At 32.3% G+C, this 16,737-nt stretch overlaps 4 protein-coding genes across 7 annotated transcripts; 1 reads left to right on the top strand and 3 right to left on the bottom strand.

The window, feature by feature from the left end:
* The first annotated feature begins 2,078 nt into the window (after positions 1 to 2,078).
* On the top strand, positions 2,079 to 3,856 carry LOC113869918 (cyclin-D3-2-like). Its single transcript, XM_027506445.1, has 4 exons — positions 2,079 to 2,598; positions 2,692 to 2,893; positions 2,981 to 3,111; positions 3,218 to 3,856. The coding sequence occupies exons 1-4, from the start codon at positions 2,182 to 2,184 to the stop codon at positions 3,500 to 3,502; spliced, it is 1,035 nt and encodes a 344-aa protein (XP_027362246.1). The 5' UTR covers positions 2,079 to 2,181; the 3' UTR covers positions 3,503 to 3,856.
* Positions 3,857 to 6,704: 2,848 nt separating this feature from the next.
* LOC113869920 (ADP-ribosylation factor 2-like) lies at positions 6,705 to 9,314 on the bottom strand. Of its 4 annotated transcripts, none has more exons than XM_027506447.1 (6): positions 9,029 to 9,131; positions 8,781 to 8,936; positions 8,270 to 8,340; positions 7,837 to 7,956; positions 7,518 to 7,636; positions 6,705 to 7,277 (listed from the first exon to the last, which is right to left on the bottom strand). In XM_027506447.1, exons 2-6 carry the CDS (start codon positions 8,926 to 8,928, stop codon positions 7,190 to 7,192), a joined length of 546 nt encoding a protein of 181 aa, XP_027362248.1. In that variant the 5' UTR covers positions 8,929 to 8,936; positions 9,029 to 9,131; the 3' UTR covers positions 6,705 to 7,189. The 4 variants fall into 4 exon arrangements, with proteins under 4 accessions (XP_027362248.1, XP_027362251.1, XP_027362250.1 ...); XM_027506450.1 differs by having other exon boundaries at positions 6,848 to 7,277; positions 8,781 to 8,957; XM_027506449.1 differs by lacking the exon at positions 9,029 to 9,131 and adding an exon at positions 9,179 to 9,314 and having other exon boundaries at positions 6,986 to 7,277.
* A 596-nt stretch (positions 9,315 to 9,910) lies between these two features.
* LOC113868638 lies at positions 9,911 to 10,293 on the bottom strand. The gene is made up of 2 exons (XM_027504407.1): positions 10,224 to 10,293; positions 9,911 to 10,149 (listed from the first exon to the last, which is right to left on the bottom strand). Exons 1-2 carry the CDS (start codon positions 10,242 to 10,244, stop codon positions 9,943 to 9,945), a joined length of 228 nt encoding a protein of 75 aa, XP_027360208.1. The 5' UTR covers positions 10,245 to 10,293; the 3' UTR covers positions 9,911 to 9,942.
* Positions 10,294 to 10,971: 678 nt separating this feature from the next.
* On the bottom strand, positions 10,972 to 12,557 carry LOC113869919 (microtubule-associated protein RP/EB family member 1C). Its single transcript, XM_027506446.1, has 6 exons — positions 12,411 to 12,557; positions 12,169 to 12,324; positions 11,978 to 12,078; positions 11,581 to 11,797; positions 11,390 to 11,503; positions 10,972 to 11,310 (listed from the first exon to the last, which is right to left on the bottom strand). The coding sequence occupies exons 1-6, from the start codon at positions 12,516 to 12,518 to the stop codon at positions 11,032 to 11,034; spliced, it is 975 nt and encodes a 324-aa protein (XP_027362247.1). The 5' UTR covers positions 12,519 to 12,557; the 3' UTR covers positions 10,972 to 11,031.
* Positions 12,558 to 16,737: the final 4,180 nt, after the last annotated feature.

Below are 16,737 nucleotides of genomic sequence, written 5' to 3'. Positions count from 1 at the left end.
AATACTTTATATAAATGAGAAAAATATACAATTATTTAAAAATAAATAAAAATTCTTATCATTTAATGTTTAAAATTTTTTATATAAATAAACTGCTCAAGTTATTGTTTTAACAAACAAATTAAAATAAAAAGTTATGTAACATTTTAAAAGTTATGTTATTTTTCAAGCGATTACATGATTGTGTTTTTTTTTTTACTATTTATGTGTATCTATATATTTATATTTATAAGTCTTCTATAAAAATATAGTTTTATTAAATACATCGTGTATAAATATATAAAAAGTTACTTTATTTACAAAACAATGTATCAATGTTTTTTTTTTACTATTAATCATGTAATGGGTTTAAACATTGTTTAAATATATATATATTTTTTTTTGCTATAAATTAAATTTTGATTTTAATTTTTATAAAATTATTATTTTTATGTTAGTAACTATATTTTTTTTAAGTAATTAGTTTTGATATTTTTATTGATGTTGTCTAAAAAAAATGACACGATTAATAAAACAAATTAATACGTAATAGTGTCTACATTAATTATGTTGTTAATTAATAATGATTCAAGTTTAAAAAAATTAAAATGTAAATACTAAAATAAAAATAAATATTTTATTGGTGCTAACATTAAAATTAATACATTTTAAAAAGTTAAAAATATATTTAACACTCTAACTATTGTAAAACTATTTTGATAAAATTTGGCCGCAGACGATTCGTATAAGATTTTGAGTTTTCTTATTGATTGATGATAACTTCACAAACTGTTAAATTTGTCTAATACTCAAAACTTTATAATAAAAATCAAATGATTACATTAGGAAAGCTAATACTAAAATAAATTGAACTTTATTTTGCAGATGTGCCGAAAAAGTTGATGAGATTAAAACAGCTATGATATCTTATTTTGAGGATTATTTTAATAGTAGAGGTTGGCTTTGACCTACTATTGATGTTAATGATTTACGAAGAGTCTCTGTTCTACAGAATGAGGGGCTTGTCAATACTTTTTTGGAGGAGGAAACGAGGATGATGATTTTGGAGTGTGAGAGGAATAAAAGTTCAGGGCTTATGGTTTTAATTTTGTGTCCTTAAGAGGTTTTTGGGAGTAATCAAGAAATAAGTGATGGGTATGCTTACTACCTGGTCTTTGTTATCTTACTTTGTAACACTTGTGTCAAAAATGTCTTGCCCACAATAGATATCTGATTTTTGGCTTATCTCATTATTAGGTTGCTTCTATAAGATTGTTTCCAAGCTTTTGGCAAATAGGTTGAAAGGGATTTTAGATTTAATAATTTCAGAGCAACAATCAGCCTTTATCTTAAGAAGGAATATGTTAGATAGTATGTTTGTGGCTAATGAGGCAGTTGATTATGTGCAGAGGCATAACAAGAGATATTTTGTGTTAAAAGCTTAATTATGAAAAGGCTTATGATTCGGTGGAATGAGAATATCTTTTGTTTATGTTACGTAACTTTATATTTTCAGAAAAATAGGTCAGTTAGATGGAAGCTTGTGCGTGAGAGAAAGTCTGTTAGTTTTGATTAATAGTTGTCTTACATTAAAGGTTCATATTAGACGGGGCCTAAAACAAAGGATTCTTTTGCCCCTTTTATTTTTTCTGGTGACAGCGGAAGGATCAGGAGTTCTTATACGGAAGACAGTAACTTGTTGATTGTTTTCTGGTGTGAGAATTGAGGCAGGGAGACCCAATATTTCTTTGCTGCAGTTTGCGGATGACACATTAATTATGAAAGATTTCAATTCAGAACTTATAGACTTTGAAAAAAAGTAATTTTAAATAAATTTTAATTAAATATAAAAAGTAAGAGGGATATAATTTTAAATAAATTTTAACTAATAAGTTAGAATATGTTAAACTGAACAGAAAATGTGTTAGTAGCATTTGGTATTTGAGAAAAATCCAAAACATTTTAAGGAATTAGGAGGGGCGGGAACAACGGGACAGACTGCAAAAGGAGGGAAGGAATAAATAAAAAAACGAAAAAGACAGGTTTTTTAATTTTAATTTTTTGTTTTGTTTTGTGTTTTGGCTACTCTGACTATTATTACCTGCGCGCGACTCCACAACATAGTAACGTTTGAGAATCAGAGGACGAAAATGGCTTCCTCGTTATCATGAACACTTATCTCTTCTTCTTCCAAGTTTGAAGATGCCACGACAACACTCTCCTTCATTCCTTCTCTGTCAAGAACAATACCCTTTCCAACAACATTCTCCCACCAACCATCACTCTTCACCTCTCACTTTGTTCCACAATGATTCCTTCTTCCAACACCATCACCTTCTCTCTCTTTTAGCCAAAGAGAGACCCACCCATTTTCGTTCTCATACCGATGCCACTCTCTCTCCTCGTCAAGATGCCGTTCGCTGGATTTTTAGAGTTTCCTCTCTTTATGCTTTCACTGCCTTGACCACTGTTCTTGCCGTTAACTACTTTGATAGGTCCGTTACCAGCGTAAGGTTTCAGAGTGATAAGCCATGGATGGCTCAGCTCGTTGCTGTTGCTTGTTTGTCTCTCGCTGCCAAAATGGAAGAGACACAAGTGCCACTTCTTTTGGACCTGCAAGTGCGTTTTCTAAATTGAGATGAAACATAGAACTTTGCTAATGTGGCACGTTGTTGCTTTATGTTTTGACGTTGTTTTTGTTGATTTGATTAGGTGGAGGAATCGAAGTTCGTGTTTGAACCAAAGACCATACAGAGAATGGAGCTTCTAGTGTTGTCCACTCTTAAATGGAAGATGAACCCTGTGACCCCAATTTCCTTCTTCCAACATCTTGTTACAAGGCTTGGTTTAAAGAGTCACTTGCATTGGGAGTTCCTCTGTAGGTGTGAACGCGTTCTTCTCTCAGTCATTGCTGGTAAGTACTGTTAATAATTGAGATTTAACATTCATATATTAAACTGAGAATCTGAGATTGACCCGTTTCTCAATTATTTTTTTTCAGATTCAAGGGTTATGAGTTATCTTCCTTCTACTTTGGCTGCTGCTACGATGATCCACGTTATTGAAGAGATTGAATCATTTAATGCATTGGAATGTAGAAATCAAGTTCTTGGTTTACTCAATAGTAGTGAGGTGTGTTTCACTTTAACTTCAATTATTCTTTTACCTGTATTTCATGAATCTACCACAGATTTGATTGACTGATTGGAAATTGAAAATGTTGGTATCGATCTTATAGGAACAAGTGAATGAGTGCTACAAATTGATGCTGAAGAAGTTAGTTTGTTGTGAAGGCATTCACAATCTTTGCCAGAAGCGCAAACGCCTGTCTGAACCAAGTAGCCCAGGTGGAGTCATTGATGCATCTTTCAGCTGTGAGAGCTCAAATGATTCATGGGCTGTGGCATCATCAGTGACACTTTCACTGGAGCCAGTGTTCAAGAAGAGCAAAGTTCAAGAACAGCAGATGCGGTTGCCTTTAGTAAATCACGTGTCTGTTGATGTTCTAAGTAGTCCTCGTTAATAACTTATATTTGTATTATTTAAATATGATGGGTTTATTTGGCACCCCATATAGATCTGGGAGTTATCTTATTGGTGAATTGAATTGTGTTCCTAGTTTTAAAATTGCTGGCTGAACATTTACAACCAAGTGTGACAGAGTGACTCCATTCTTTCACTTTGTTGTTTGAATGGAACAATGATCTGATACTGAATACAAAAATGAAGGATACAACTAAACTGCAGTCCTTGAGGAGCTTTTGTTACCGATCTCCAATTAAAATTGGAATTTCAACAACGTAATCTATGACAATTTTTAATGCCGACTATTATTATGTGGGTTACTAAGGGTAAAATTTTAATTTTGACTGGAAAATCATACCAAATTTTCTAAGGAACTATAGCTAAATTTTGTCCAAAAATGAATTGTTGTTTTACCTGTAGTAAGTGGTGTTGTCCTGTGCAATTTCTACTGTGCATGATATTTCCCAATAAGCTCTATCAAGAGATTTCCTCTGTTTTGTTAATTCCCACTCTCCCCTTTGGTAGTACAGAATAGGAACTACACATGGAGATTAACAGATAAACAGAGATGGGTGTAAATGTCTTTAGTGATAGAGTAGATAGATAAAACAAAACTCTTGTACGTGATCAAACTAGACTCAATAACAATCCTCTGTTATCCATATAACATCCCAAATTTACAAACTAGACTCAATAGGTCTGTATGCTTATATGAACCATTTCCTTTGGCTGAATCAGATATTAAGATCTTCTGAGCCACGCTCAGAATTGAAAATCTTTAATTATAATTCATAGGTCAAGGATTTTGTTAGCTTGGTCAAAATTCATGTGTTCACAGCACTGGACATTGGAATGGATATAGTATAGTTTGGACCTATTTGAGTCACCCTAATTTCTCGCCATTTGTCTCAAAGTTGTTCTTACTAAATTGAGCTCAGTTCTGCATTGTCAATTATTGGCGGAAAAGAATGCAGTTCAATGTGTCAAATGTTTCAATAGAGTATAGTCAGATCAAACTTTTTTTTCTCCTGTTTGACATTAAGTATGAACAAGGGACTTTAAGCAATTCGATGTCTGTGGTTGCAAATAATTTAATGCAGTGTTTGCTGTCACTACCACATTATAGTAATTGAAAATGCAAATCCATATGATAAAAACTTTGACCGTTGTCTAAGCAAAACAGATATTTGTTACGGTTAATAAAAATTCGGTAGTAGGAATTTCATCACGCTTGGTTTGAGCATTTATCATAGTAAACAGCAAATGCATTTTGCCCAACATATATACGGAAAACTTTGGTAACTGCTATGAAATTGACTTCAATATAGTTGATGGCCTTTTGGGAAAATTTTTGTTTTTTGTTTTCGGAGAAATGAATTCTCAAATTTTGAAGAGTCTTGTCTGACTAATATGTTTGAAAAGTTATAATTGAGCTACGTTGACAATGTGGGCACTATTCAGAACAAGAGACCGGTCACCAAAGGACCAAAAGTTTGAAAATGACAAACTTTTGATATTGGGGAAGGGGCGTGGCTTTGTTACTCCTTGTGGTCCTATTTATTTACTTTTTTAACTGAGTTGTTTATGGTCCGCTATATGTTGTGGTTGCATTATGCCTATGTTATGATGGTTTTTAATCCATGGCCAAGGTTTTTCAAAGTGACAGCTATGTACCTGCCAAAACAATTATTCTTGTGATATGATGAGTCTATTTCAGATAGCAATTTGATAGTTGCATGCAATGTCTTGAAATTGGGTTAAGGGTGTCAATATTGGGATCTATAACAAACTCTAAAGCTAACTAAACTTCAAAAACTAACTCATAAGATAAATATTGTTTTAACCTTTATAAACTTTTACTTTACTGTAATTGACGTGAGACTTCAACGAAATGTTTTCTTTAAACTTCGAAGAAGCACTTAAACAACTTAGGTTGTCTTGATTAGTTGGTTATGAATGGTTGTACTTTGACAAAAATAAGTCCTTTTCAGATTTCTTATGGTATCAAAAGAAGATTGCAATATGGTTTAACGCTGTTAGGGAGCTAGCATAGTGTAACTTGGTAGATAGTCTACGTATAGTCTATTAACTTGTTCATGGCCTCGTGTTTTAGAAAAGCTGTAAGCTGTAGGGACCACAATTATGAATTATATGACCGTGAATTGTGTCAAAAGGATTTTGATGTACAACCAAGAGACAGGAGTGTGCACAATGATATCTATAGCAGCTACTAGCATCAAAGCCAATAAGGGGCAAGCATGCTCCTCATGCACGTAATATTAGGTGCCTTGTGATTTTGGTTGAAAGTGCCAAATTTGTGTAAGCCAATTTTGTTTACAAAGACATGATCTACCCATTTTAGGACGCATCTTCCTTCCTTACCTAGCATGCTATGTGATTGTAGAGCAATAGTCTAGCCACTTAATTATTAGGCTTTACTCGTATGTTAAAGGGAAATGATCAAGTGCTTGGCACCTTCACATCAAGCTATAGCTCGGTCATGCAGTGAATTATCCAAATCTAGACGGTAACCATGCCACTCTAAAGTTGTTTTTACCATTTTCCATACACATATTTAAAAATAACCAATAAAATAGTACTTTTAATTTCTGAAGTCAAATAGACCCTTAGATTTCCAACTAAAAAATAACCAAAAATAAAAATAAAATCTTATTGATGATATTAGTCTGTTATATCAATTTATGGGTTAAAACTAGCACAATCTAATTTATGCACGGTTTAATTAAATATTTTATTAATAATCTTATTATATAAGTGTTTATAAGTTTAACTATAAATTTTCATGAAATAAGTTAAAAAGAGTATATATAAGAATATCAAAAAGTCACTTTAATAAGTTTGAACTTTGTAGTAACTCTTCCAAATATGGTTTCTCACTCTAAAAGCCTTTATTTTGGACCACTGAAGACTTAAGCTGTTAGACGAAGGTACATGAAAAGTTTATTATATCTTTGACACACTCTTCATGCAATAATCCCTTGGACTTGATGCGGAAAGAATACCTATGCCCACCTATCATGTGTTGAAATTCAATTTTTTATTTAAATAATGAAGCCAAGGTCCCTCGTATCATGAATCGATTATTCCAAACCAAAACTAAACCTATTAGGTAAAGACACACGAATAGTTTTATATTACATTCCAACGTACACATGTTGCTGAAGTTAAAGACAGATTGGGAAGAAGTGGGTATATATATATATAAATTTTTTTTTGCATGCAATTGTTGTTGAAATCTATATATTTCATTGGCAAGGCCTTCAAGCAGAGATCGGTAAAACACCAACAGTCAAACAAAAGTTATTTGTCGACCAAAAAACAAAAACAAAAATTATTTTCTTCTACTATTATTGAACACTATCAAAATGATTCATTGCTGTCTTTTACAGTAGAGTTGTCAACATCTGCTGCTCTATGCATAAACATACCGTAGATATTATTTTATGCTGCAGTGGGGGTGTACACAATACTCCTCAGCAGTGTAATACTTACATGCGTTGAATTTATATCATATATCACAGTGATTGATATTATAGTTGGTTCAAAGTTCAAATAACAGATAATACTCATATTTATCCCTATAAGCGGAGGACATATTTTACGTATTATAACAAAGTTTCAATATTCATATCGAAGAAGATCAGAAAAACACTCTGAGCTTGGTTCATCTTGCCTTGTTTATGTGACTGGATAACCAATCTAGCCCTTCATAGAGTCCTTGGCCAGATGTGGCACAAGTTGCTTGGATGTACCTGCACAAATCAAAGATTAGCTAGAATAAGTTAATTCAACACTGTTCACTTCTTCTCGTGTTGTTATTTGTGGGGATATAATAAGGTAAATTGCTCTAGGTCTAATTTCTAATTAGGCTTGCTTGCAAATGGATTACGACATAAACTCAATATGATTTATTATATGATTCAAGTTTTTAATTTTAAATACATGCCTTAGAGCTTCACATAAAGATTTGTTGTAATTAAGATGTGACTTACCAACGCCGCAGGCGAAGGGAATGTAAACCAAGTTTATCTGTAATTTCTGAAACGCTTAATGCATTTGGAAGGTCTTGCTTATTGGCAAATACCAATAAGATAGCATCACGAAGTTCATCCTGCAATGCTTATGATTATCAAGATGATAGCAACATTTTTTACTTTTATGTCGAAAGGAAAAGCTTGCATTTTTCAAAATTTGAAGGTTACAAAATCAAGGTGTTATATACATATGAGAGATATCATACTGCAGATAAAAGCTTAAGTAACTACGATTCAAATCTATTGAAAAATTACTAGACTAAGAAAAATTACCGACCTCACTCAGCATTCTATGTAGCTCATCTCTGGCTTCTGAAATTCTTTCTCTATCGTTACTATCTACCACAAAGATAAGACCTTGGGTATTTTGAAAGTAGTGTCTCCACAATGGTCGAATCTACATACAATTTTGCATAGATATGAGAGTAGCATTTGTAACGTGTGCTTGGGATGTTATGATAATTTTACTAATGACCCATAGAAAATATAATGTTCTGGCAAACACTTAACAGGCAGACATTCCCTAATAACTAAGATTAGGCCAGAAAATCACAAAGGATAAAATTTATATGGTATTTTTGTACTATTTTGTAATTAAAATTATAGTCTTTCATAAAAGTTCCATATTGATTTTGGAAGTAAAACTTCGAACTACAATACTAAAAAGCATTTAAAGTTATTGTATTTAAATTTTATCCCATAACATATACCTTGTCCTGTCCTCCCACATCCCAGACGGTGAAGCTGACATTTTTGTACTCAACAGTCTCCACGTTGAAGCCTAATTCATCCAAGAAATAAAATATTGTAAAAGATGAAACAAAATATTTTCAAGGATTTGAGATCAACCAACCTTGTGTTGCCCTACACCTTATTTCTAAAAGAATATTATGTTTGTCTTAATTAGTAACGTAAATTAATCTTATTTTAAATTTTCTTGTTTATTCACGTCAACTAATTTATTTTGTAAACTTGAATCATGGCCCTTAATTTGTGCAATACGTTAGATCAATTTTAAAATTAATTACCATAATCCAAAGTGCGAAATGAAAGAAGATTGCATATATCCGATATTAAAAATGAAAATATAAGTATACAACGCCTACAAATTCACCTAACCCGAAGTAGAATTTCCTATATATTTAATACCGATAGAGTTGGGAACTGCTCATAAACGATGGGCTAAAGAACGTGTGGAGAAGTGTGAAGACTAGAAGGAACCTATTGTGGGTATTGTAGTGACGATTTCTCCAAGTTTCAGTTTGTAGAGTATAGTCGTTTTCCCAGCTGCATCAAGACCCACCATGAGAATCCTCATTTCTTTCTTCGCATAAAACAATCTCATCAGCCGTGACACCGTCAAACCCATTGTTGCCTCTGTTTCAAGCAAAATTTGAGCTGAAAAAACAACTTTTAAAACTAAACCGAGAAGAGTAAAAAACGTAATTAACTTAGAATTCTTCTCATACCAAAAAAAAAGCCTTGGAATTCTAGTTTTTTTTTTTTAAAGTGTGATGCAGAAGAGGAAGGTATAATTTTCCTAAAAAATGTATTTTTGTTGAGAAGCAGAGGAAAGATAAAAGTTAATCAATTCTTCGTGCATTATATAAACAAGAGACCAGAAAATAACACCAGGCATCAATACTGCAGTAAGAGAAAGTGAGAATAGGATTCGCATGTAATTGCTGAAAGAATAAAGGGTCGTGGTTTTGATTGAGGCCATTTGTGAATGAATGGTGGGCATGCAATTTGAAGTCATGGGTAACAGAAAAAGAATAGTGATTATTTCATGCTCTTAGACGGGATGTATGTAAGACGGGTGTGGAAAAAAAGATTAAAAGAAAATGAAAGAATGAACATAAAAAAGTGAGATATATGATAGGAATAAAATATAAAAAAATAATGAATGTAAGAAATTTGAAGTTGATAGAAAAAACACTGGTCTGAGATTCAGCTGCAAGTTGGAAAGCAAAAGTGATAATGTGATATGAATTCCCTGTCTCATACGTGAGATTCGAATGGCACGGTACAGAAGTTAGAACAGCGTGAAAATTAAGCATTCGAACATGTCTTTTCAGACATCTGTATTTAAGCGCGCTAAGGGCACAACTATTTAGCCACTTCATGCCGCTGAGACTGCAGAAGCAACAAACCACTGCTGTTTATTTTATTATTTTATAAACTAGTCTTTTTCTAACAAAAGAAAAAACAGGGATCTATGGGATCAATTCGATACAAAATACATCCTTGACGCCAGTTTGTCCATCATGGTCTTTAAGCTTATAGGACAACTAGCACAATAGCAATACAAGAATAAATTCACACGCTGCCAAACCTATGTCCTTGCCTAAACAAATTGATCATAGGACGTTCCATAACTACGTTACTTTTTGGATATAGCATCCTTGGCAGACTGTAGAGTGGACGCCACCGCAGCAGCAGCACCAGCGAGAACACCACCACTGGTGGTCGAACGGGGCTGGTGAATTACCTGCACGTTCCTCTCTGCTTGCCCTTGCCCTGCCGAAGATCGATAGTCCACAGTTTCCACCTTTCTTTCCGCGGGGTTTTGTGCATTCAGAGTCTCATTCTGACACAAGAATTCATGCACATTCATTTACTATGAGGACTAAAATTTACAGAAAAAAGGTGGAGTAATACTACCTTCTTCGCTTGTTCATTCATGTTGATCCAAGTAAATTAAATTCTAAAAACCACTTGCCCTGAGGTGATTCGAATTGAGACAACATAAAACTCAGGTTTTTAAGGAGAGTCTGGGGTGATTATCAGGTCTATCCAGGAATGACGATAAAGAAGGCGGAGTAAAAGGGTCACCATAACGACGACGCACCCTACATCACTCCGTATTACATGCCTTCCCATCCGATTCTTGGATTAACCAATTTTCTAATAATATTTTGGAATGTCTAATGATAATCGAGTAACATTCATTTGATTGCGTCGTTCTATATCTATTTATATCCAAATTTTCTAATTGAGACAGAGTAGGGGGTGTCATGTTTCGATCACCATGAAATCAAGTTTGTCGCTACCTTCACTGACACAGATTTGTGCGTCATGTTTTCATCACCAAACTCACGTTAATAAGTGACAGTCAACCCAAATTCAGATATGCAATTTGCTGCTAATTGTAAATGGATTTTGATCTAAATAACGAAAAAATGCTGAAAAATTAAATAAAGCCAAAGTCGTAGCACAAGCCTGAAAATTATTTAGCTGGATTCAGAAACATCACATTTTGTTTAGACAACTACAAACTTTGTAAAGCAATATATCTTAATCATGGCCTACTTTTTCCTGGATTGACTTATATCATATCCAAAACAGAATTCTCTATTGAACGCCTAGTCATAAGGTGTGATCAATTCACACATTTAACAGGAACTGGGACGAAGATAGTTTTCCAAGTTTCTAATTGAATTAACAACATAAGGTGATCCCTGATCCCTCCTTAACAAGTCATAAGAGGTGACTCGCTACAGCGAACATCTGAAACATCTGAAAGCCTCTGTCTGGGAGACAAAGTTGCGATGCCAGTAGCATCAAAGTCAAGATTGGCTATATTCTTTCTCTTGTGAGTTTCTGAACTGCATTTCTCGTCGGAAGCCTCAGCAATGGGGCTCAATCCTTCTATTTCCTTATGACCAACAGAAATCATAGCTTGAGCTTCAGCTACAGCTGTTCCATCGTCATCAGTAGCATATAATATCTTCTGTATTGCTGCAACAACCTGAATCATCAACCACAATCAAACCCGTTACCAAATATTGGTTTTACGAGTCAAAGTAGAAAGTTGGAAAGCACGGTACCGGTGAGTGTTCTATCTCAGGAACCTGGCATAGTATCTCAATGTCTCTCAGTTTTGCAAAGTAGAAATCTCTTTCCTTCTCAAGGCTATCAATAGATAACTTCAACTCCGTTATCTGCATCAACTTCAACAGATGAGTAATAAACAAACATCATTCATTTGAAAATTTTTCAGATGTGAAAACAGTAGTACCTGTTCTTCATATACAGGGCCTGCTGCAGAAGGAGGTCTCGTGACCTTTGCAGCCTGATTTGCAGCGTTTGCAGTAGAGACATCATTTCTTCGAGCATTATGGGAGGATTGAGGTCTCTGTGCAGTAGCACCTTTGGTTGAGGATTGGGAATTTGCCGATTTCTTGCTCACTTCTCTTCCTCCCTTGCAAACCTCCCTTCTCTCCAGAGGATTATAACTAAAAACGAGAAGCACGTGTAACAATTTTCCAAACATTCAGCATCCAATATTTAAATTCAATTAAACTTAAATCATATTTATCGCCAGTATAAAAAATTACGTTAATCATAAACCCTAATTTTCAATCGTAAAGAACTATGCGACGCAAACAAGGTCAATTTCAGAGAATTTCAATTACTTGTGTCCAGAATTGACAGAATCACAGTATCTTTTCATCCATTGCATGAACTCCAGGTTATCGAGTGGCCTTCCTTTCACTAGCTTGCTGACCTCGATGTGCTGAGAAAAACAACGAACAATTCACGAATTGAAGATCAACCATGGATAACAGAGATTCAAGTGAAAGACGAGAGAGAGAGAGAGAGTTACCTTAGTGATCTTGAGTTTGTTGAAGACATCCTGAAGGACCTTGTAGTTCTGAATCATCTCGTACTCGTTCTTAGCATCGAAATTGACCTTGTGCATAGGCACGATCCCTGGGTGGGCGGCATCCATAAGCTGGCAATGGACCGCACCGGAACATGCCTGAAAGTTTGACGATACCATCAAATAGATCTGATAAGTAGGCATCGATCAAAACCTGAAAAAATGAGATCGGAAATTAAACAAACCTCTTCGACTTTGGACAGATTGAGTTGGAGAGTGGAATTGATCCACGAAAGAATCTCCGATCGGCCAACGAAGTAAGCTGAATCCATGATCCCAATGTTAGTCGCCATTTCTCTGCTTCACTCGTTGTTTCTTTTCCTTTCGGATTCTCTGTTATCTGATAACGGCTATTTCACGAAGAAACAGAGTTCATATATTATATGGACACAGGAGCGGGAGTTTTTCAAATTCAAAATTCACTCATTGAGTCTTAATGTGGGAACACGGCACGTTGTCTTCATTAGGAATCGTCGCAAGGTTCGCCTAAGCTGAATACTGTTCGAACAGTTTGGGTTGGGCTTCACCCATTCGTTTAAGCTATTGGGCTATAAAGAAAACATATTGTAAACTGGGCTTTGAATTCTGACGTTAGCCGTCATTATGTGCATTATTTTCTTCATTTTGTTAAAAAGTGAAAAGTAAACATTTTCATTATCACTTTCAAAACATCAAAGTAAATGTGCAAAATAAAGTATACATACCATGTATTTAACATTTTTATTAATATCAACTTTTAGACTTAATTTTAAATAATTAAAAGTATATACATTATAATTTATTTAGTATAAAATGCATTTTCTAATAGAATACTTTTATTTTTATTACTTAAAATTGCTATGGAAGACTAATATTAACAAAAGTATATTTTTATTGAATAATAGCACTGCAAAACACCTAATTCTTTGTACTGAACTTCTACCCTTTTTCTAACCTCCAAATGTAAATTGGATTTTTTAATTTAATTTTTGTTATTTAATCTCTAATTTATAAATCTTGTTTAATTTGTTTTTTTATTTTTTCAAAATAACCATAAAACATGAATTAAAGTAAAAATATTTCTTACAAATTTAGAATCTAATAAATAATTTTTAAGATTTTAAAATCTAAAAAATTTGAATTAAACAAAGTCAAAGATTACTTTAAAAGCTTACATATTAGTTACAAAAAACAAAAAAACAAAAAGTTGTCTCGTATTCCCACAAGCACACTACTTATTTCCTCTAAATCAAATAAAACAATAAAAAGTTATAAAAACAAACAATATAATAATAATAATAATAATAATAATAATAATGAAGGGAAATAACTCTTGCGTGTGGAATTTTTTTTTTCATTTTAAAAAATATGTATTTTAATCTATTGTATAAGAATCTATTATCTTTAAAATAAATAAAATTTTAACTTTCTTCTCTTAAAAAGATAGTGCATGCTTTATTTTAAATTTGTTTCTTTCAAATATTACATTCAAATTCTTTGAAATTAATTAACATATTTTCTTACCTATGTTTTGAAATACAGTCTGAATTTTATTTACCAGTTTGAGTATTTTACATAAAATAATATAATTTAATTTAAAAGTATAAATAGAAATAATAAAAACCTACATATAGTTTACGAAATAAATAAAAGATTAAAATAATATAAATTTGATTCTTAGGAAATGAGTTATGCAGAAGCGTGAATAATAATCACATTCCATTGTCGAACAGCACGCCACTTGGGCAGTTATGATGGTGGAATTAGTGGGAAATGAACTGTCCATTAAAGTTAAAACCATTTTCTTGCTACAATATCTCTCCACTCTTTTTTAACTTTCACCGTTTGTGATATTGATTTGATAAGGATAGATGCCAGCTTAAAATGTCAATTATTGCAAAAACAAAAGAAGAAAAGAGCTTAACGGATCTCATTCATCCAAAGGAGCAAGTTGGCTGTCGTATTGGTTATTCTATAACTCTAACCACAGATTATTAGACTATTCCGTTGCCGTTTTGTTAGTTAAGACCCCCTGAAAACGACACTACAACCCCGCACCGCTTCTCGTTTTGCTACCCGCATATATATATATATATATATATATTCATGCAAATATCTCAAAAGACTGAATAACGACAACAATCTTTTATACTACGCTAAGCAAGAGAAACATGAGAATGAAAAAGTTGGTTCTTTAAAAGATTATGTTAATTCGGCGGGTTCATAATTAGACAAATATCAGCTTCTCTTTTTTGCTCATAATCCAATAAGTGTATTTTAAAAAAAACTTAAAATAAATAAATTCAAGTAGAAACTAAAATATAAAGTTTTATAGTTTTAATAATTACAAATATAATTAAATCAAAATAATTAACGCGTAATAAAAAAATTGAACCAGGCTTAATTATAACCTAAATTTGATGCTGCTGAACTATTCTGTTAAGCGCCGTCAAAAACATTGTAAACTGAATTGCTTAACTTTCATTGAGTTAACTTGCTCCAAACCTTATTTTTTATTAGACTAAATAAAAATTTATTTGAGACAACAAATAGAAATTTTTTAAGTCCAGATAGAATTCGCATTTTAAACCTCATTTTGGACGTAAACGGACATCAAAACTCGTTTTTATCTTAATCATAATGGGGAAAGATTTCCTATTTTTCAAGTTGAGAGGATTTATTGCAATATTCATAGTTTAATTAACAAAACAAATTTGAGTACAAAAGACATTTTCACCATTTAGCTCTCAAATTTAATTCCTCACATTTTGTACTATTTCAGCTTTTGAGAACCTTAGATGGAGAAAATATTCAGCCACTAATATTTTAAAACAATAAATATATAAAGAATTGTAATTACAATTATGCAATATATTTACTTAAATAAAATGTTATAAACCATGTCAATGTAAGATTAATTTCTTACGTGCATGATACACGTTTGGATAAATTGTTTGACTATAGACTTATTTAATAAAAGCTTATCATACAATAATTTATTCATAAGATTAACTATGAAAGTTTATAAAATAAAATAAAAGAACTTATCACAAAGTTATGTCATTTTTTACTTCAATTATGTGAATTTAATTTTTTTCAAATGCTCCTACTAGTTTTTGTCTACTTGTTGGTCGGAAAGAGTCCCTGATTTTAATGTCGAAGGTTCTATATTTTATAGTGTTAGTATTAGTACCAGTAAATTTTCATAACTATATAAATTTGAAGGGTATGGTATAGTTAGGTTTTTTGTTGTTTACGTTTGGAAGGAAGAAAATCTGAACTTTGTTTAAACATTTGTCATGGATAAATTGGAACTTAGGGTGCAAATAAATAAGTGAAAGTGCATATTTAAAGTTGACTTTTATTTGTAGAAAAAAAGTTGAAGTTTGACTTTTTTTTTTAATGAATTAAAGTTAAAAGTTGAACTTGTTTGATTTATAAAAACTAAAATTTAAACTTAATTTATTTGTGATTAAATTATTTTCTATCAAATTTTACTTTTTAAACTTCACTGGATAATTTAATATTTATCATATGTCAATAAAAAATAATAATAGCAATTTTTTTTTCTCTTTAGAAAGAAAATAAAGAGACCGTGAAACTTTATTTTCATTTTATCAAAGTTATAAGTGAGTTACGAATTTAATTAAAATTAAAGTTAACTTTATTTGGAGTACTCATGTTCGAGTTAAGGCTGTTTATAAGTCAAGTGTGATTGAATTTAAGCTAAAATCATTAGATCTGAAGACAACCGTCAAATGAAAATTTAAGTTTGTTTTTACCCAACTTTGATCTATGATTCTTTAAGTGGTGAGTAGTTGAATTCAAAGATTTTTGAGTGAGTTACATTAAATTATGTTCTTTCCACCATTGTCACCAAAAATGCTAAAAAGAATTACTATTTACTTGTACTAAAAGAGAAATAAGAAGAAACGTAGAAAATTTGCGAATAAAAGAAACATGTAAATTTAATGAAGTGATTATGTTCTCTCCCTTTTTCTAAAACTTGTTTCTTCTTCATCTTTCTCATTTTTATTTTCTTCTTTTCTCTCTGCTTTTACACATCATCTCGATGAATTCATATGATGACCACCATGTTGAACGTTGTAGTGTAAAAAACAGAGAAGAAGAGGAATTAGAGGTAAAGAGGTGCAATGCAATCAAGCATATCACATGGAACAAAGAGAGGAAAAATTAGTACCGAGGCAGTAACTAGCTAGAGAGTGACAAAAAGAGCAGAATAAAAAGCGCACAACAAAGATGCAAGAGAGATGGAATGGTGGAATAAAAGATTAGATATAGGAGAGGAGCAGATCAGGGTTTCTAAAAAGAATCCCTCCCTTATATGCATTGTTAGGCTGGTCAAGTATCTTGAAATTGAATCTAACCAATCTGTATCCACTTTCATGAACCCAATTTAAATTGTTAATTTATATCCACTTTTACCGACTAATTTTCATCTCCCCAATTTTGATTTCAGTTACTTTAACTCTTTCAGATTTGAACAAGTTTGATAAAACTACCTGTCCCTAA

The sequence above is a fragment of the Abrus precatorius genome, unplaced genomic scaffold, assembly GCF_003935025.1.
Source record: "Abrus precatorius isolate BTA unplaced genomic scaffold, Abrus_2018 Scaffold6, whole genome shotgun sequence".
NCBI classification, from domain to species: domain Eukaryota; kingdom Viridiplantae; phylum Streptophyta; class Magnoliopsida; order Fabales; family Fabaceae; genus Abrus; species Abrus precatorius.
Note: the sequence above shows the minus strand (reverse complement) of the source record. Positions and strands in the feature narration are given on the sequence as shown.